Source organism: Gopherus flavomarginatus, chromosome 10, assembly GCF_025201925.1.
Source record: "Gopherus flavomarginatus isolate rGopFla2 chromosome 10, rGopFla2.mat.asm, whole genome shotgun sequence".
NCBI lineage: Eukaryota > Metazoa > Chordata > Testudines > Testudinidae > Gopherus > Gopherus flavomarginatus.
This window is the reverse complement of record NC_066626.1, coordinates 60500525-60519500: the sequence shown is the minus strand read 5'-3', so window position 1 is coordinate 60519500 and position 18976 is coordinate 60500525. Positions and strand designations below refer to the sequence as shown.

The following is an 18976-nucleotide window of genomic DNA, read 5'->3' as shown; positions in this document are numbered from 1 at the left end:
CCAGCAGAAAGAGGCCTTAAAGTGGGTGTCAATGTAAACTAGTACAGTGTAAAAAGCCCCTACTGTAAGTGAATGTGAGACCTAGTGTCTCCAACCAAGGAAAAAGCCACAGAAAAGATTATATAAAGCCAACAGCTTGCCATGCTTTGAGCTAATTGAAATACTGTCATGAAAGCCACACATTAACTACAGGCTCATCTTTTTTGACACACCCTCTCCTGCCACATACTGGGTGTTGTCATCTCCCACTGAATTCAGAGGGAGGTTAGGATGCTGCCATCTCACAGGAAGTGCACAGCCCTTTGCAGGTTTGGTCCTATGTTCATTACAGAGCCCAGAGCAAAAGAATTTGATGTACAAAGACCACTTATGTGAAAGATGTGGATCTGAACTTTGGAGATGAAGTCTGGAGCCAAAGCATGTGTTTATTTTCTAGCCTCACTGTCAAGCAAAGTATGTGATGACATGGCCATGACTCCAGCAGCTGAACTGTTTCTAAGCTCTCCCCCGGCAGAAATCTCGCAGGTTGGTTATGTGTAGGTAGATCACAGCTCTAGGGGTTGTATATATCTGGCAGAAATTTGGTGATTTGGGAAAAGCTTAAAGTGTAGAGGCTATGTGGCTTGTGTCAAACTTGTGTGCTGCTATTGGACACAGGATCAGATCAGATCCTGCCACTCTTTCCTCTGAGACCAGGAAATGTTCCTTAGCTATTCTTCTTCCAGAACCCTCATTTAAGTTATTAAATAGACTGCTCCATTGTTTGCTGCGTTATTATATGTATTACTGATTTTACTAACTTGTGTCTGCAATACAAATATGAGCTGTCTGAAGTCTAGTGTGCTCTCATCTTTCTGGGTATTGCGCCTGACAGCATCAATCCACAAATAAAGAGGCCACGTCTCAAAGGTCAAGGAACACTACATGCATCATTTTAATCTATCATCTGCCCACAAAATTTTTTTTAACTGAACTCATTCAAAATAAATCTTGTTATGGTTGGAGACATAAAAGTTTATAGTTTTGCATTCCCATGTTCTCTGCTGTTCAAAATTGGAAAGAGGAGACTCTGAAATATTTTTTTTAAAATGTGTTTAACTCCAGGCCACGTAAGATGTATTTTATGCAAATATTGCCAGTTCTATAGTAATTTTATACTAGTAATCCTTTCCCCCCTAGGTATGGAGACAGATTAAAAAATATAATTCTTTCAGAAAGTTTACATCAAGAACTTAGATCCCTTTGCCTGATGTTCTTGCTCATCTGTATTTTTACTATGGAAAATGATGTAGGGCCACTGTTTACTGACCGGGTAGTATCTTCAGCCCCAGACACCACGACTCACTGGTGTCCCTTTCACCAGGGATGTAATTCACCCCTCTGCAGCAGGCCAGTGCAATGGCTATTCACTAATTACATCCCACTTAGAGCATCGGCATAAGACAAAAAAAATTGTGCATAAGCCTTATACTGATCCTCTACATAAGTGTACATTTCTCCCTATGCATGCAGAAGTTAATTCATGTTATTGTACACTATGAATGTTTCTCTTCAAGCTTGCCTGCAAAAGCTGAGGGTGAAATCCTGCCAATGACATTAACAGAACGAGGGTTTCAGCTCATGCTCCAGATCAGCATTTTGCCTATCTACACTTCTTTCATTAGTGAAAGGCAGTAGTACCAAGCCCTATAGACTGTGTGTGGTGCTGTGTTTCACTGTGAATGGAACATGTATTTTTTTATGTAAGAAAATATTAAATAAAACATTAAAATCCAGAATCAGTGTTGTGCATGCAAAGCATCGAGTCAGATAATATTTGAAATTATCAAAATTTCATTTATTGACATCAAAGTGTAATTACCTATAGAACTGATCTGTCTTTTTATCTATATGTCTCCCCCTCAATGTAGTAACTAAGGAAAGCACAAGAGGCAGATCTGATCCTCATATAACTATCAGAGAAAACTAGTGAAATGAGACTCTTCATATTTTTTAGATAAATAGGTTCATAAGACTGAAATTGAAACTCATATAACTTAATGAGAAACTTAGTTTAACTACAACTAAATTATAGTCCAGCTACTCTATTTTAGTACAGTAATAACAGAAAAAGAAACACATGGATTAGTTAAAGAAAAAACAAACCAAAACTATATCAAAATATAAATCAAAGTTAGGGTGAATTTAACTCAAAGAACTGAATTTCAGTTAGCAATGTATCTTCCCAAATATGGGCCTCAGTCCTGCAATGCTCTCTGTGTAGGTAGAATCTTGCACCCACAGCAAGTCACACTGACCTCACTGGGGTTCCGTACAGGCAAAGTGGCCAGCCTGTGCAGAGCTCATTGAAGGATCAGGGGGCTTGGCCCCACATACGGCTTTCTACTTCCATATCAAATTCCATGCTCAGGATTCAGTCACTAACTGAATTTTTATGCTAATGCCAGAAAAAAAGGAACAGGTCCTTAATACCATTTAGATGTAATTTTTTGTCTCTTAAAATGAAACCACCTCATTAATCTCCATGATAGTTTTTATCATGAAAAATTACAGGTGGTCAATGCCAATAATATGGTAATTATTTAGATGAAATGAATGCTGTCTGTTAGTGTATTTAATTAAGCATACAAAGTACTTACTTTGATTTTATTTGTATTTAAGACTGTTTTCCCCAAAGTATTTATTATCCAAAGTATGATTCTTCTAATCTTAGATATACTCTAGCACTGAAGTACTATTTTATATATGCCCTTCTCAGCTGCTTTTATCATGAATATTTGTATTACAAACCACATTAACGAGCTGCTTAGCATTCATATATTAGTCCTTTCCTCATTTTATATGGAAATAATACTATAAAAATTCTAAGAATATTAATTTTATGTTCATGGTAATGATGAGATGCAAAGCAAATAACAAGGAGGAAGTCTGCGAATATGAAATGGATTAATACATCGTCAGAGCGCTTTGCAATGGTATAAACTTATTAAGCATGTAATTAAGTAGGATCAGTTGCATTGTTTGTTTTTGGGGTAATGTTTTAGCTATTTTAGAGGTTTCATTTTCTTTACGAATTTAATTTCACACTTTAAGAATCTTCTCATATTGTCACATAAGTTCCATCAATATCCAGAATAATGTGTTGAGGATGAGAGCTTGTTGGATTTTCCTATCCCCAAAAAAGTTTTATGAATAATATAAGACTAATCAAATTTTATCAATACATATGGCAAATTATACTGCCTATACTGGGCACAGTAGATCTCTTGAAATCCATGGGATTGCTAGCATGAGAAAGTGGAGTGAGATTTGGCCCTACAGGAACCTAACTAACATGCACACGCACACACACACACAATCTAGAGAAACTGATTTTGATGCAGAGGCCAAGCTCGGTGTTATTGGATTAAGATTCAAATGTGAAAATAAATTTGTTAAAGTAAATTACCTTATTTTCAGGGAGGAAGTAGATATTGTTGAAACCTCAGTGTTTGTTAAATCCAACCTCCTAGTAAATTCTACTATTAATTTAAATATGTCATAATAGTTACAAATCTGTCCTTATTAGCCTCCTTCACTGACTAGTGCCATTGAATTCAATGCGCTTTGGATCAGGACCTTCAGACTGATTATTTTCCAATTTTATTATAATACAGAATAAGTAAAACAATCCTCATGTTACTTCTCACTATTAATATATCTAGCCATGCCGCTGTACTATAGGAATCTGCTTTTTATAATTGATGTTACCTGTTTCTTTGGATTGTGAAGCATATTTGAAGTGGATTTACCTCTTATAAGAATCCAGAAAGCCAAGGATGCCAAAAGAATCAGTAAGGCCAATTTATACACTATATCTTTGGCCCAATCCTGTACACATTTACTTGTATATGTACACTTTACTCATCACAAATAAAATTAAATTCAGATTTGGCAGAAGGTCAGCCCAAGGCTTTGAGGATCTATTTTGAGGATTTAGGCCTAGCACCCCAACTCCCATTGAGATTAATCAGAGCTAGGTTCCTAACTACCTTTGAGGATCTGGGTCTTTGGCCCCAATGCTGCAATGTACAATGCATTGGCAGATTGCTGTACCCTCATGTCATACACTGATAGAACAGTGTCTTAAGTGGACTGCAGACCTTATAAAAAGAACAGGAGTCTATGTGGCACCTTACAGACTAATAAATTTATTTGAGCATAAGCTTTCGTGGGCTATAGCCCACTTCATCCAATGCAAGAGTAGACCTTAACATTGTGACCTTGTGACATTTCACCTCTACATTTCACCTGCTCACATATGGCTAAGTACTAGTGCTAATGTATGTAAGGGTTTTCAGGATCAGGCCCATATATCTACAAGTTAACAATTAAGAACTAAATCCTAACAGGATATATTTAGAAAGAAATTCTATTTACATTTCCTTTTGATACACTTCAGCTGCCTTGCTAAAAAGACTAAACTGTATTTCAGTTGAATATAGACTTATGATATAGTGAGTTAAGTACTTTTTCTAGTTACATGTTATACACTGAACAAGTGCTTTTGTCTTGCATTATTTCTCAGTCCATAGTAAAGTGCGCTTTTGCTGACTAAAATTGCTTTGCGCTGTATGGCTAATAAAACATCTGAATCCTTATTTTAAATTACAACTCTGCTTTTAAAAAGAGCAATTTCACACTTCTTCCAGAAAGCCACCTGCTTGTGAATGACAATGGTTTTCATCAGTAATTTTGAGAGGAAAAACAAGTTATTATACTTCAACATATTTTCAAGTGCCAAATAAAGAATATGCAGACACTATTTAAATATACTGCATCTTTTTAGCACAGCGTCTAAAGGCCAAACATGCCATTATTATAATAAGAACATTTGCAATGAGTTTCAGTGCAACTGGAGTCAAAGGTAAAGTGGCATCATCTCAGGCAACAGCCTTTCAATAAGAAGTTTACTCTATAGGTTTACTGTAATTTTGTAAATCCATGTGTTGCAAAAACTATAATCATCTGTTTGGACCAGCAAAGTCAAAAGGGCTTTGCCAGTGTCACCTTATTGTAACTTTTAAAAAATGTTTTACATTTTTAATATCTAAATAATAGACAATGTTATGCAGTAGTTTTCTCCTCCCCGCCCCCCCAGAGCAATTTTACCAAAACAACACCTGCTAGGAAAAGTGCGTGCACCCAAATAATCATCACTATCACACAATTCTGAGAAATCTGGATGCATTATCCTCTAGACTGGGTTGAAATCTTCTCCCTCAGTCTCCTCAAATCTCTTCTCTTGATGAAGACTGTTCAAACCCTGCAGTAGGGCAGAACCATTTGTAACACTCCCAAATGAGGGATGGCTAGCAAGGGACCAAGGGAAGGCACTTGAAGGGCTGGAAGAGGTAGAAAGAAGTGGGGAATGGGAGGAGAGCAGAAGGCATAGAAATGGAGAGGAAAAAAAACACCAGGGACAGATTAAATTGGACACGTTAATAATGAAAGGAGAGGGAGGCAAGAGAAGAAATAGGGAAGGAGAGATGCTGCCAAACTTATAATAAAGAGCTCTCACAAAAATATTGCACATCAGTCAGTCTTACAGGTTAAATTCACTGTGCAAAATACTCTGCCTCATAAAAAAATTCTAGTCCAATACTCTTCAAACTACAAATGCATCCATCAGTACCACACTCCTCTCATTATCAATTGTCTAATCCCTCAATCCTTATGGTCCCACCCTTTCAACTCAGCATGCATTCTCCTCAGTACATCTTAAGGCACTGTTCCCTATAGCAGCAACAATGGTATCAGTTAGATCTATCCTGTGGACTCTGGATATGGACTAGTTGCTTAAGAAGAAAACCAGTCCCTTCTGGTGATGGGAAACCCTTTGGTTCCTGAAGGGTTTGGGTCTCCCCCAGCTTGATGTGTGTGTTGGGAAGGAAGGTGATTAAGTCAGAGACTGGCTATTCCCAGGCTGGGGCAGGGTGTATGGAAGGAGCAAATGTCCCTTGTGTGGTGGAGTGGTAGTGGTGTGTTGGAAGAGAGATGAGGTTCAACGCTCAGATACCACAGAGATGGACATGATATAGGAATCAGAAAAGAGTGAGCATGAAAAAGCTCACTTCCAGTACCAGCACTGCAAACTTTGGAATGGGCTGGGCAGGCAGGTACTGACAGAGACGTTCAGGCTATATAGGACAATCACCTCTGCTATTAGCAATCACACGAGTATTCCTTATGTTACAGCCACACAGATGGCAAGAACCACACACAGCAACAGCTGCTTGACAGCCAGCAAGCTTATTCCTAGCTTCAGAGAGAGATGAACACTGGAGGAAGCAGATGCATTATTTGGGTGGGCATGCCCACTCTCTCCCACAGCATAACCCAATCCTATCCATTATTATTGCACAACAGTGCATAGATCAGCCTTAGAGAACTGTGCTCTACATGACATTACAATGAGGTGGGCGCACAACTGGTTGAGATACTGTACTCAAAAATAATAGTTATCAGTGATTTGTTGTCAAACTGGGAGGATTTATCTAATGGAGTCACACAAGGGTCAGTTCTAGGTTCAGTAGTATTCAATATTGTCCTTAAATGTCTTTAATAACTGAATGGAAACTATGTTTATAAAATTTTCACTTGGTGGAGGTTGCACACACGTTTGAGGACAGGGCTATGATTCAAAATGGCCATGAAAAGTTGGAGAAATGGTCTGAACTCAAGAAGATGAATTTCAATGAAGACAAGTGCAAAGTACTACACTTTGAAAACAAACAAATGCACAACTACAAAATGGGGAATAACTGGTCCGGTGGAAGTACTGCTCCAAAGGTATCTGGATGTTATAATAGATCGCAAATTGAATGAGTCAACAGTGTGACACAGTTGTGAAAGAGGCTAATATTCTGGTGATGCATTGACAGGAATGTCATATGTAAAACATGGCAGATAATTCCACTCAGAACGGGTGAGGCCTCAGCTGGAGTAATGTGTCCAGCTCTGGGCACCACATTTTAAGAAAGACGTGGACAAACTAGAGAGAGTCGAGAGGAGAAAGAAAAAATGATATAAGATTTAGAAAGCCTGCCCTCTGAGAAAGGTTAAAAAACTGGACATGTTTAGTCTTGAGACCAGAAGACTGAGGGGGAACCTGATAACAGTTTTAAAATATGTTAAGGGGTTCTATAAAGAGGACTGGGATCAATAATTCTCCATATCTATTGGAGAAAGGACAAGTACTAATCAGCAGCAAGGAGAGTTAGGTTAGATGCTAACTATAAGGGTAGTTAGGCTCTGGAGGTTGTGAAAAACCTCCATGGATGGGGATTCAAGAACAGGTTGGACATTTGATTGTTTTCAACGTGTAGTACTTTGCACTTGTCTTTACTGAAATTTATGTTGTTGAGTTCAGACCAATTCTCCATAGGGACCTCTCGAGGTCTTCCCAGCCCTACATGTCTATGATTCTATACAGAGAATTTAATCAAGATGATTCTTTAGGATAAACTTAAAATTTAAAAGGACTTGAAATCTAATTAATTTAGAAAAAAAAGTTAAAATAAAATAGGTTTATTGCATGGTTGATGGTTCAATTAAAGCTTATCAGTGACAAACAAATATTTTAAGGCGTGTGTGTGTGGGGGGGGAGAGACTGGTTGGTTGGTTCCCTGAAAGGTAGGTATCGGTGAGAAAATCATGAGCCTCCAAAAACTCATAGGGGTCCCAAGAACCTCTCAATTTCTTTTCTAAGGCTCTCCAGGGAAGACATGAACTTTTTTCAGGGACAGCTCTATTCCTGTGCATCTCCTAATTTCTTCAAGAGACTAACTCCTCCTATACGTATTGGAGGAGGTCCCCAGAAAGTGAGCGAGGGGAATGCCTTTTGCTGTGTTGCCACCCGTATTCATCCTGCTCTGCCCTTACCAATGTTTAATAACTAGGGGCTAGCATGAGCCCCTTCAGTTTATCGATGAAACAAAGGTGAAGGAAATAAAAGGTTAGGGAAATAGAGCAGAAAGTTTAGATAGGAAGAGAACCTGACCACTGAGCTAAATGAACTTTTCACTAGCCTCTTGGTGGAGTGATATTGTGGACAAGAATGGAAGAAACATGTCCTAATGCACAGCAGCAATGCTAGAGTTCAGGCTATGCCAGCATTTCCATCACAAATCTTGTTGTTTGATGATTTATAGCTTAGTCATGAAAATAAAATTGCTTTGGGCTAAAAATATGACAAAGTCTCAATCTAGGTATGAATTATTTTTATAAGTTTTCCAAAAGATTGATTTGCTCACTTTTTAAAAACAAAAAGATGTACAATATATATCAGGTTAAATGCTTTTTGAGTGTCTAAATTTACAACCACTTCAGTGTAAGAGAAGTCAATTTAGCAAGCAATTAATCTGTAAAGTTATTTAATTGATTCTGAAATTTCGGTATTTGCCACCATTCTCCAGGGGCCGCATTCTGCCCTTGTACTGTAGTTAGGTACTGTAGTAAGAGGACCACTGTCAAAAGCATTCATTTAAATTACGATCTCCCCCTCCCCCCATGCTCAAAATCTGCTCTAAAACAACATATGTACAAGATAATCATCCAAAAAAGAAGAAAAGCTGATGTTCCCCATGGCCATATTTTGCTTCATTTTTTACTCTCATGACCGATAAATAAGGTTGGATCCAGGGTTTTTGGCACCCCAAGCAGCAGGGAAAAAAAAATAAGCCACAAGAGGGACTGAGGGACCTGTTGCCGAATTGCTGCCGAAGAGCCGAATGTGCCACCCCTTCACATTGGCCGCCCCAGGCACTTGCTTGCTGCGCTGGTGCCTGGAGCCGGCCCTGCTGATAAGTTGTAGGGGATACGTGTATCTGATGGACTACAAAAACAAGAGTTGCATAAACCTGGACTGTACTGTGTTAGAGTTGAGTGGCTAGACCAAAGTGGCGGAAGGGATGATTTCTTATAGCTCTTGTTATACCCAATAAAGTAAGAAAAAACTAATATAAAGTAGGTTTTAGAAACAAAGAAGTTTAAAAATAAAACTGTGCAAAAGTAAAGACAGACTCTCCAGCACTTTTTTGTTTGTTTGTTTGTTCAGATAGGATTTTTATATTGGAACCCATGTGATTTCCCTATCATAGAAAATTAATGTTTCTTAACTGACCACAACTTACTTGTCATTTTCTTTTGATCGTGAATAAATTATATGATTCAAAATTTAGATATTTAATTCCAAAACATATATTTCAGCACTGTCATAAACAGATGGTTAAGGGTTAATGTCTCTTTTACCTGTAAAGGGTTAAGAAGCTCAGTAAACCTGGCTGACACCTGACCAGAGGACCAATAGGGGGACAAAATACTTTCAAATCTTGGTGGAGGGAAGTCTTTGTTTGTGCTTTTTGTTTTGTTCGTTGTTCGCTCTCGGGACCGAGAGGGACGGGACATCATTCCAGGCTTTCCCTATCTTTCTGAATCAGTCTTTCATGTTTCAAAATTGGAAGTAATAGCCAGGCAAGGCGGATTAGTCTTATGTTTGTTTTCTCAACTTGTAAATGGTTCTTTTGCTGGAAGGATTTTTACCTCTGTTTGCTGTAACTTTCAATCTAAGGCTTGGGGGGGGGGGTCCCTCTAGTCTACATGAATCTGAGTACCCTGTAAAGCATTTTCCATCCTGATTTTACAGAGATAATTTTTACTTTTTCTTTCTTTAATTAAAAGCTTTCTTTTTAAGAACCTGATTGATTTTTCCTTGTTTTAAGATCCAAGGAGTTTGGATCGGTGTGAAGCCTCTCAAGGCAACCCAGGGAGAGGAAAGTCTGGGGGGGAAAGGAGAGGGATGGTTAATTCTTCTTTGTTTTAAGATCCAAGGAGTTTGGCTCTGTGTGAAGCCTCTCAAGGCAATCCAGGGAGGGGAAAGTCTGGGGGGAAAAGGAGGGGGATGGTTAATTTCTTCTTGTTTTAAGACCCAAGGGGTTTGGGTCTGGGTTCCCCAAGGAAGGTTTTGGGGGAACAGAAAGTGTGCCAGACACTAAATTCTGGCTGGTGGCAGTGTACCAGACCTAAGCTAGTAATTAAGCTTAGAAGTGTTCATGCAGGTCCCCACTTCTTGTACTCTAAAGTTCAAAGTGGGGAAAAAGCCTTGAAAAGCACACTGCAAAACTAGTGGTGACAGCAGCAATGTCTGGATTCCTCCAGCCTTTACAGATGATGTAACAGTTTTAGACAAGTTAGAAGAAAAAGAGATCAACTACCTTTGTCTGATGTGCCACTTAGACAGGAAGCCAACACACCACTTAAGTTTTCCAATGAGAGCTGTTTCACTAATGCAAGAACATGCCTCTGTCTAAAAAACTGTTTAACATCTTTAGGAAAGATTGAAATGCGAAGTTGTCTCTAATATTAGCAAACAGACGTCCTCTTCTACCTCTGCTGCTGTTGAAGCTCAGGAATGAAGTGTATTGTCTTTCTGATAGTGTAGCAGGACCAGTACTTAGGGCTGGCCTATACTTAAAATGCTGCAGCTGTGCCACTGTAGCACTTCAGTGAAAATGCTACCTATACCAATGGGATGGCTTCTTTCATCAGCATGAGTACTTCACTTCCCTGAGAGGCAGTAGCTATGTCAACAGGAGAAGCCCTCCCATTGACACAGTGCTGTCTAGGAGTTAGGTCGGTATAACTGTGTTTCTGCATCCCTGAGAGACATAGTTATACTGACATAAATTGCTAGCACAGACCAAGCCTTGGAAAAGTTCTCTGTTCCTCAAAGCACTTGTCCTAGTCTGCCAAAAGCTTTTCCCTGCACTGGCAAATAAGTAAACATTATAGTGTGGTACTAATACTAAATTATTCCTTTCATTCTTTTTGTTATTGAATGTTCCATAGACTATCAGCTATTCCATAAAATTTAACTAAATGTTCATATTTGACACTCCATTGTGGTTCTTTTCCTACCAATGTCAGAGAGACTGTTTAAATACAGTACAACTGACATCAAATGTCAAATGAAGGACTACTTATGTATTTAAAGTTATGCATGTGCTTAAGTACCTTGCTAAACCTCAGCCCTAAATAGTTCCTTAATGTTATAAGTTTCTTCATTCAAGAGTAGCTATACAACACAGTGATGTTAGAGGAAGAAAATATAAGGCTATCTTTTTATCACCTGATATGTCCAATATTTTCTCCTCTTACCTTCACTGGGCAGTTTTATGGTAGCTCATCATGAATTGGAAACAGAAGCTTTTTTTTTATTTATTTAGGGTAGTATTTTCTAAAAGCCCAATAAGTGACTTAGGAGGTCAATGGGACTTTCAATGGAATTTTGTCTCTTAAGTCACTTGGTGATTTTTGAAATTCTCACCATTATAGTTTAGGACCTCAGCAGCAGCAAAAACTCAAATAGCTTCTTAATTTTTGCTGGGAGAAAGAGTCACAAATTAGGTACAATACTGATATTTCTTTAAGCTTTGTGACACTACTGAGAAGCCTCACTTATTTAACTTCCAATAACAACAAATGTATTGAAAAGGCTAATTTAGTAAATTAGGTGAGATTCAATCTTTAAAATTAGCTAACTCTTGCGCCCCTCACAAACTTCAATTTCAGGATGGATTTTAGACGCTAATACTCTCTAAAGATCCTAGAGAAATTACTGTTTTGACCAACTGTCAGAAGATACATAGTATAGGTTCAAGTACTCCAAATTCTAGTGATAGGGGCCTCCAAAATCAAATCAGAACTGAAGCATGGAGAAAAGGCAAATGATGCTATTTTAAAATATGATATCTCAAGAGCCAATATTGCTACAGAAAATTGAAAAGATGGAATTGGGTTTATATGTGATGGCATGTTGATGTATTTCTGCCTCTGTTTTTTTATGAGATAATGGACCTTAAAAAGATCAAGTGGTACTTTGGGCCAGAACTACAGGCCATTTACCGTATCCATAGTCTGGATCCTTACAGTATCCTAACTCACCAGGATCTGTTCACCCCAAATAAAGTGGATGGAGCTGGTTGTTTTCTAGTGAAAGTGATTCCGATGTCATTTAAAGATCTACAATGCTAGGGTAGAAGAGAAGGCATAACAAACTATAAAGAATGTGAAAGGTAGGAAGACTGTCTGTACAGTCTGTCTGTCTCAGGCCTACTATGATTCTGCTTTGTGTTCTGCTGGGATAAATGAAATTGTTCTCCTAAATGTTTATGCTGCTAACATAATGGATTGAAAATTGGCTGAGTTATTGCACATTGTCAGAAAAACAAGTATAGATACTGTACTGTGTATCTGGCTCTATAAGATATTCATGAAGGAAGAACAATGCTTGGAGTCAGGGCCAGTTCTGACAGGTAACAAAGTCTGCAGGCACATGCTGAGAGAGTTCTGTGTATCTTGCACCATATGTCAATCCCCCTTTGCACACCATATTTTAGGAGTGAAGGCCCCCACCTCAGGGCCAGAGGACAGCTGTGAGTCCTGAGGATGACAGTGCCCTATGCTGGAACTACCATTGAGCTGCCTGAACAATTTTGTGAGGGAGAAGTGTGTTTTGTTTTCGAACCTGATGCCTGCAGTTTTACAGAGACATCAGGTACTATATCATTTTTTCCCCCTCCTCCGCATGGTGCTCTTTGGCAGAGAGGAGTCTGAAAATGAGGAAAGAGAGAGAGAGAGAGATGTGCAAGCAAGCCAGAAATAAATCCTGAAGTTGCTAACACAAAAGTGTCTAAATAATAAAGACACTTGTCAGTTGGATGTTCGTGTTTTGTATCTTTGACACTATCACTGAGAAAAAAAATCCTAAAATAGGATGTATGATCTAAGTCTCTGGATTTGGTTTGGAAAGCCATTGGCACTTGTTGGCGGATGCACATTTTTATGCATGAGGGGTATTTTGGGCAGAGACCCAACAAGTGAACAGGACAAGCTGGACATAAATCTGTGGCTGGAAATGATAACATTGTACAGGGAGTTGGCATTTCAAGATATAATTAGTGAATTTTCCATCTCAAATCAGGCAGTAACTGCTCAGAGAGGCAAATATATACAGTTTCAGAGGCTAATACATACAGATATTATACAGTTATCAGGTGACAAGTATACTAAAACTGGACACATGTGTGCCCAGTGTTGCTGGGGTTCTGTATTCTTACTACATGCTGCAAACAGGTGACAGCATAGCTTTTGTCATATTTATATATTATTACTCAAGGTCATTTGTAAGGGTGGACAAATGTGGCAGAAAACCTTTAATGTGTATTTACCTGATTTTTTAAAATTCATTTTCTTCAACCAGATTTACTTCCTGCAAAAAGTCCAGCAAACAAGTTTATAGACAAGAATGTTTGTGGAAACAATGAATTTTAAGCAAATATTTCAAAAATTCTGTGGGCATTCACACAAGAATCCTGATGTAATGGCTTAAGTCCATCTATCAGTAAAAGAGAAACATGCAATGGGCTGGTCCCCAGCTGAAGTAGATTGATATCAATGCATTGCCTTCAACATTGCCAAAAATAGTTGCAGAAATTATCTGGTTAATAATTTCAAAGAAAGAATATATTAGAAAAAATACAATTCTCTCATGGACAATTCACTGACATATAACAAGCAAAATTTGTTCAATAAATTATTCATTATGAATTACTGGACCAGTTTTTGTTGTTGTTTTTGGTTTTGGTACTATACAGAGCAACAACTCTTCTGGGAACAGAAATAATCATTGCTAAAATAACACAACAGGGTAAAAGTGGATTTGCTATAAGAAACTGCTTTTGCTTTTTTGAAACTGTTTGTGAGTACATTTAGCACTAGTGAAAAGTACCAAACTGACAGCTTGGTGGTGAAAGCCCCATATCCGCAGACTGGGAACAGCTTAGGCAGCAATAGGACAGCTCTGTCACATTCCTTTGCTATTGTTATGGAGGGCTCCCTTCCCGAACTCCCTCCTCCCCACCTCCCAGTGGTCAACTAGTTTCATCTCACTGTTGCCAATATAGTCATTTTCCAACCCCTCCTTTAAATTGGAACATGCCTTCTAATTTCAATTTCTGGGGAAAACACTGGTCCTGAACCAACACCAAATGAACTCAGCAGGTGCTGGTTTAAGCATTAAATGAGAGAGTACATAGTTGGCCCTCCATTCCTATTTAATCCTAGATCCCTTATTGAATTTGCTAAAAAAAGGACTAGTCGGTATAAATTTTTAGTGGTATCTGTTTGAGTCTACCAACTCATCTTGCATAAGTCACTAAAGATCTGCCAAATGGTAACAACTTTCAGCCACAACCGAACAGAAGAATGTGTAATCTGGTGCACTCAAAGTGAAATGCTTTGTATCCTTATCACCCGTCCCTCAAGTCCTCATATGCTTCATAAATATTTGGTATGTAGATGTATTATGTCTTAAACAAACACCACAATATAAATTCTATTTAGAAAAATGAACTATAATGTTATATGTATAGATAAGGTTAGATTCTGTGGAAACCTCTTGATGTGTACTCTAGCTTAACCAACCCAAATATTTCATTTTAAGCACTGATATTTGCACTGAGAATTTGGAGATGGCTCACCCGGTCTTTTTAAAGATGTTTCTCTCTATATGCATCAGCTATGCAGAAAATCATGATAAGAACAGAGTAGGTTCAGGCAAAGAAGAGGAAAAATTCTGTTTGACACTTCAAGATGCTAATGAAACAGAAAGGGTTTAATCCTCAACCGGTATAAACTGGTGTAGTTCCATTGACTTCAATAAAGCTATGAAGATTTATATCAGCTGAGGATTGGGCCCAAGAGAAGAAATGATGTGCAGTTATTACCAGTTGCATGATTTTCTCCAGATGCCAATTACTGTCAGGAAACAGAAGTAAGTAGGGATTTATGCACATTTGTATGCACTACAATGAGTTTGGCATGGACAGCATGAATGAGCAAGGCACTCCATTTCAAAATGCCAAACTATGCTCAACAGACAAACGAGGACCCATCAATACTAATACCATGATTTGGGAACAAATCTATAGGGAAGATGTCCTCAGCAGGTGAATAAAACAGAGAGAAGGAGGCAACACTGCTAACGTAATACGTTTGGTGCCTGTCACTCAGAATGATCTCTTAAAGCCAAACGATGAGGTCTTTTTACTGGAAAATTCTAAAGAATTATTTCATGCATGTCATTTTTGTAGCCCATTTTCGCAACTGATATCCCCTTGTCAGTACAAAATTATGTTTAAAATACAGCCAAAGAACCATAGCTTTACATGAAAAAAGATGCCTTGGGAAGGGAACATGTCACAATTAATTATGAAAAAATATTTCATACTTATACACAGCTTTTTTCTCTTGAGAATTCAAAGTGCTTTACAAACCATTACTCAGTGAACCCTCACAACAACCTCAGAAGTTAACTATTATACCTATTTTACACATGAGTAAACTGTAGGACAGGAAGTAGCTTGTCCAGTGTCAGATAGATTCCCTGTCCAAGATTTTAAAAACTAGGATTATAGTCCCTAATTTGATTTGATACATAGTACTTTCTGTACCTTTAGCAGGTAAAGCAAATCTCTAGCTTTTTATATTGTACTAGAAAGAACATTGCATTTTGTCAGTATCCTCTCTTACATGAGCTGATTATCATGGGGACATAGACCAGGAAGTTCCCTCATTTTCCTCATAATGTAGGAAACAAGGGAACATTCAGATTTAATATCACCTCATCAGTAGTCCAGAAATCTGAGAAGCCTGCAAGGGTTCTGCTTTGGTCCCTAGCAGCTCTCAGTCACAGAGAAAATAAAATTAAGCATGTTCTTTTAAATCTTTCCCTGATTTTTTAAATACTTTGCCTCTTCTGTCTTATTACACTATTCCATGTTTTGCCTTCCCATCTTCCTTTTCCTCCTTTGAGATCTCAGTGCTCATCCCTCTGACATTGTGTTGCACTATTAATTCTTTTCCTTTTTTGAAGAAACCTTATTTTCCTTCTTTTGTCTGCCATTGCTTCTGCCTGCTATAGCTATTCTACTAAATCAGTAAGAGAATATGGAACATATGCTCTGATGACAGTGTTCATTATAAAATGACAGATGAACAAAACACCTTCCAGTTCTTTCATCTCACACCTGCATATTGAGTATAACCTATTCTCCATGGTACAAAGATTCACTTGGGATTTTTTTTTTAAACCAAAATCCACTCTTATGACCATACAGTACAGCTATCTGTACACTTCAAAGGAAAATAAGGATAACATGAGTACTTTTTACTTACAGGCATCTAAAGACTCATCTGAATCATCTGGACAGTCGGGTTCTCCATCACATAGCCAATTTTGAGACACACAAGTCACGCGATCATCGCAAAGAAACTCTCCTATGTCACACAGTTGTTCTTCTGAAAAGGAAAATGTTTTTACATGGAATGATTAACAGATGAGTGAAAATATAGAGACAAAATGGTATGATCATTAAATAGGAAATTAAAGCAAATACACAAAAGAACATGACTATGAGTTGAAAGCTGAATGAGATCTTTAACAGTCAGATGATGATGCCCTTATTTAGAATGAGCAGTGCATCACCCTCTGCGAAGTCCTACTGAAGTAAATTAAGAGATTAAGGTACATCCAGACATGAGTAAAGATAACATAATCTGTCTCTATAAAAATAAGATAGAAGTTTCATACTTTTTTTGCTAATTTTTAGTTTCAAGCATATCATCATGAGATCATCTTGGTCATTATATGGAATCCAAAAAGCTTTATGTCTATAATATCTGCCTGCATGAAATTACTGGTTATTGTTAGAAATGTCTATTTGCAGGAAAGGACTGAGTGATGATATGATTTCCTTATTTTGTCCTCAAAGAGCTTTAACAAATTGTACACCCAAATCGAAAGCTTTTTCCAGGAAAGGTCTTCTGTGAGAGCAAAAGACCCTGATCTCATAGTTTTAACTGACTTTTTTATATTGAGTTTACTCAGATGACATTAAACTCAAAACCACATATCATGTTAAAATAATATTACTCAAAGAAGTATTACTAATATTAATATTCCAGATTTCTATAGTGCTTTAAAAACACTAAAGGCCAAATTAAAAAAAAAAGCCTCAATTGTTTGCAGGCACAAATGCTAGTATTTAATCACTTAATTGTTTTTGCAAACCAGATAGATTTTTTTAACAGTAATTTTGCTGCTCATGGCTGTAAAATTGTAAACTGAGTTTAAAACACTGGCCATAAGGGACCAACATTGCATGTGTGGCACACCAAAACACCTGCTGGCTTCAATCAACAAATCCTGCCTTACTGAAGTTTTGGGTTGAAATAATGCAGGAGTAGGTCATCATTAATTAAACTACAACACTTCTGTGCAGCAAATACTATTAATTTTACTGATGTGCAAATTGCAGCAGTGCCTTTCCCAAGGTCACACTGCAGATTAGTGAGCATAGCCTGTCTAATTCTTCTCTCAGTTACACCATTGAAGACCAGAAATAACTCTATTAAAGTCAATAGTATTGCAACAGTGTAAAATTGGTATAATTATGAGGAGATTTAGGACTCCTGCTCCCTTGTTCCATTGCTAGATCAGCTCAGTTCATAGTGAAAGGTAAGCAGTGTTGCTATGATTTCCAATTGTTATTATATTTCATTGTTTTTATATATAGCTGTTCTGAGAGACTGAAACTGACTGGCTCTTACATGAAATCTGTTTTGTTACAGCATGTGCTTAAAGGCTTCTAATTATCAAGGAGCCCATCGGTGGTTATGTGCCCATTCTTAGTTATGTGTGTTAATGGTAAAACAGTCTTATGAAGACAACATCCAATGTACTTCGTAGCAATGTAATTGTTATCTTAGACAATAGTTATATATAGCATTGTCTAATCAGGGCAAGATGTGCCTCTAGTGTGCTTGCTAAAGCAGTCTCAGGGCTTTAAAGAAAATTCTTATTGTTACACAGTTTTAGGGACAGTTATATATTATCCCTCTAGGAAACAGCAGCTTGTTTCAAGTAGCCTATTTATTTTGTACCCAGATATTCCATTTTCAAGGTCAGCCTCTGAAGCTATTGATGATTACACATTTAAATGAGTGAATTTCCAGCTATTATGTAAATAGACATTTTACATTATTTAAAATTATCTACTGTGCAGTTCTTTGCTCTTTAAAAGGATGAGCATTTTTGTATGTTTTTCATTTAACATATTATTAAAACAGCCTACAGTGCTGAGCTGTTCAAGCTAATCTTTAAAAAAAAAATCTTCTCTTTGTTAAAAAAAACAACCCAAACACTGTATAATTAAAAATGTAGGCTTATGAGATCATGGAGGCAATTTCCTTAAATCCTTTGGGGAAAAGTTCAAAGCTCTTAGTATATGTATCACTTCCTAAAAAATAGCATGGGAAGCATAACTGAGAGAAAAAGTTTTGCCATTTACAGGTTATCCTCTTTTCTTAAGAGGAGTTGTATACAGAAATCCGTATGTGTCAACACATATCAATTTACTATTACTTTCAATGGTAATGCACTTCAAAAAATCAGCCTTTTAGCACAAGAGGATTTATGTGCAACTTTCCATACATTAGGTTGAAAGTATGACCCTCATGTAGTGCCACATCTGTTCTGCTTACAGTCAGATGTTTAAAAAAATAAATAATCATTATAGTACCAAAAAACTACAAGAAAGCAGTAAACTAACATGCCAGCTTATCTATATAATTTAAATACAGCTCAAGAATGAACTTGTCATTTATACAGAGGTACTCTGATAATGTACCATCCATACTGGTTTTGGTACAATTTGGTATCACAGCTGTGCTAGGAATATTAAATAACTTTTCAGTGGGATTCATAATATTTTATTCAAGTTATATCAATGTAAATTTTTACACTACTAGGAAATTTCAGAAACCCAGATACGATTGCTCATTCCTTTAAAATGTACAAGCTAAGATTCATAAGAGA

At 37.5% G+C, this 18976-nt stretch overlaps 1 protein-coding gene across 5 annotated transcripts in view; it reads right to left on the bottom strand.

Moving 5' to 3' along the window:
* Positions 1-18976, bottom strand: part of LRP1B (LDL receptor related protein 1B) — a 1302041-nt gene that overhangs the window by 1028990 nt on the left and 254075 nt on the right. Inside the window, exon 2 of one of the 5 annotated variants that reach the window (XM_050969143.1) lies at positions 16276-16398. The exons of the other annotated variants lie outside the window; for them this stretch is intronic. Within the exon in view, the coding sequence (XP_050825100.1) occupies positions 16276-16398 (123 nt within the window). The remainder of the gene's footprint in view (positions 1-16275; positions 16399-18976) is intronic. 5 annotated transcript variants of the gene reach the window in all.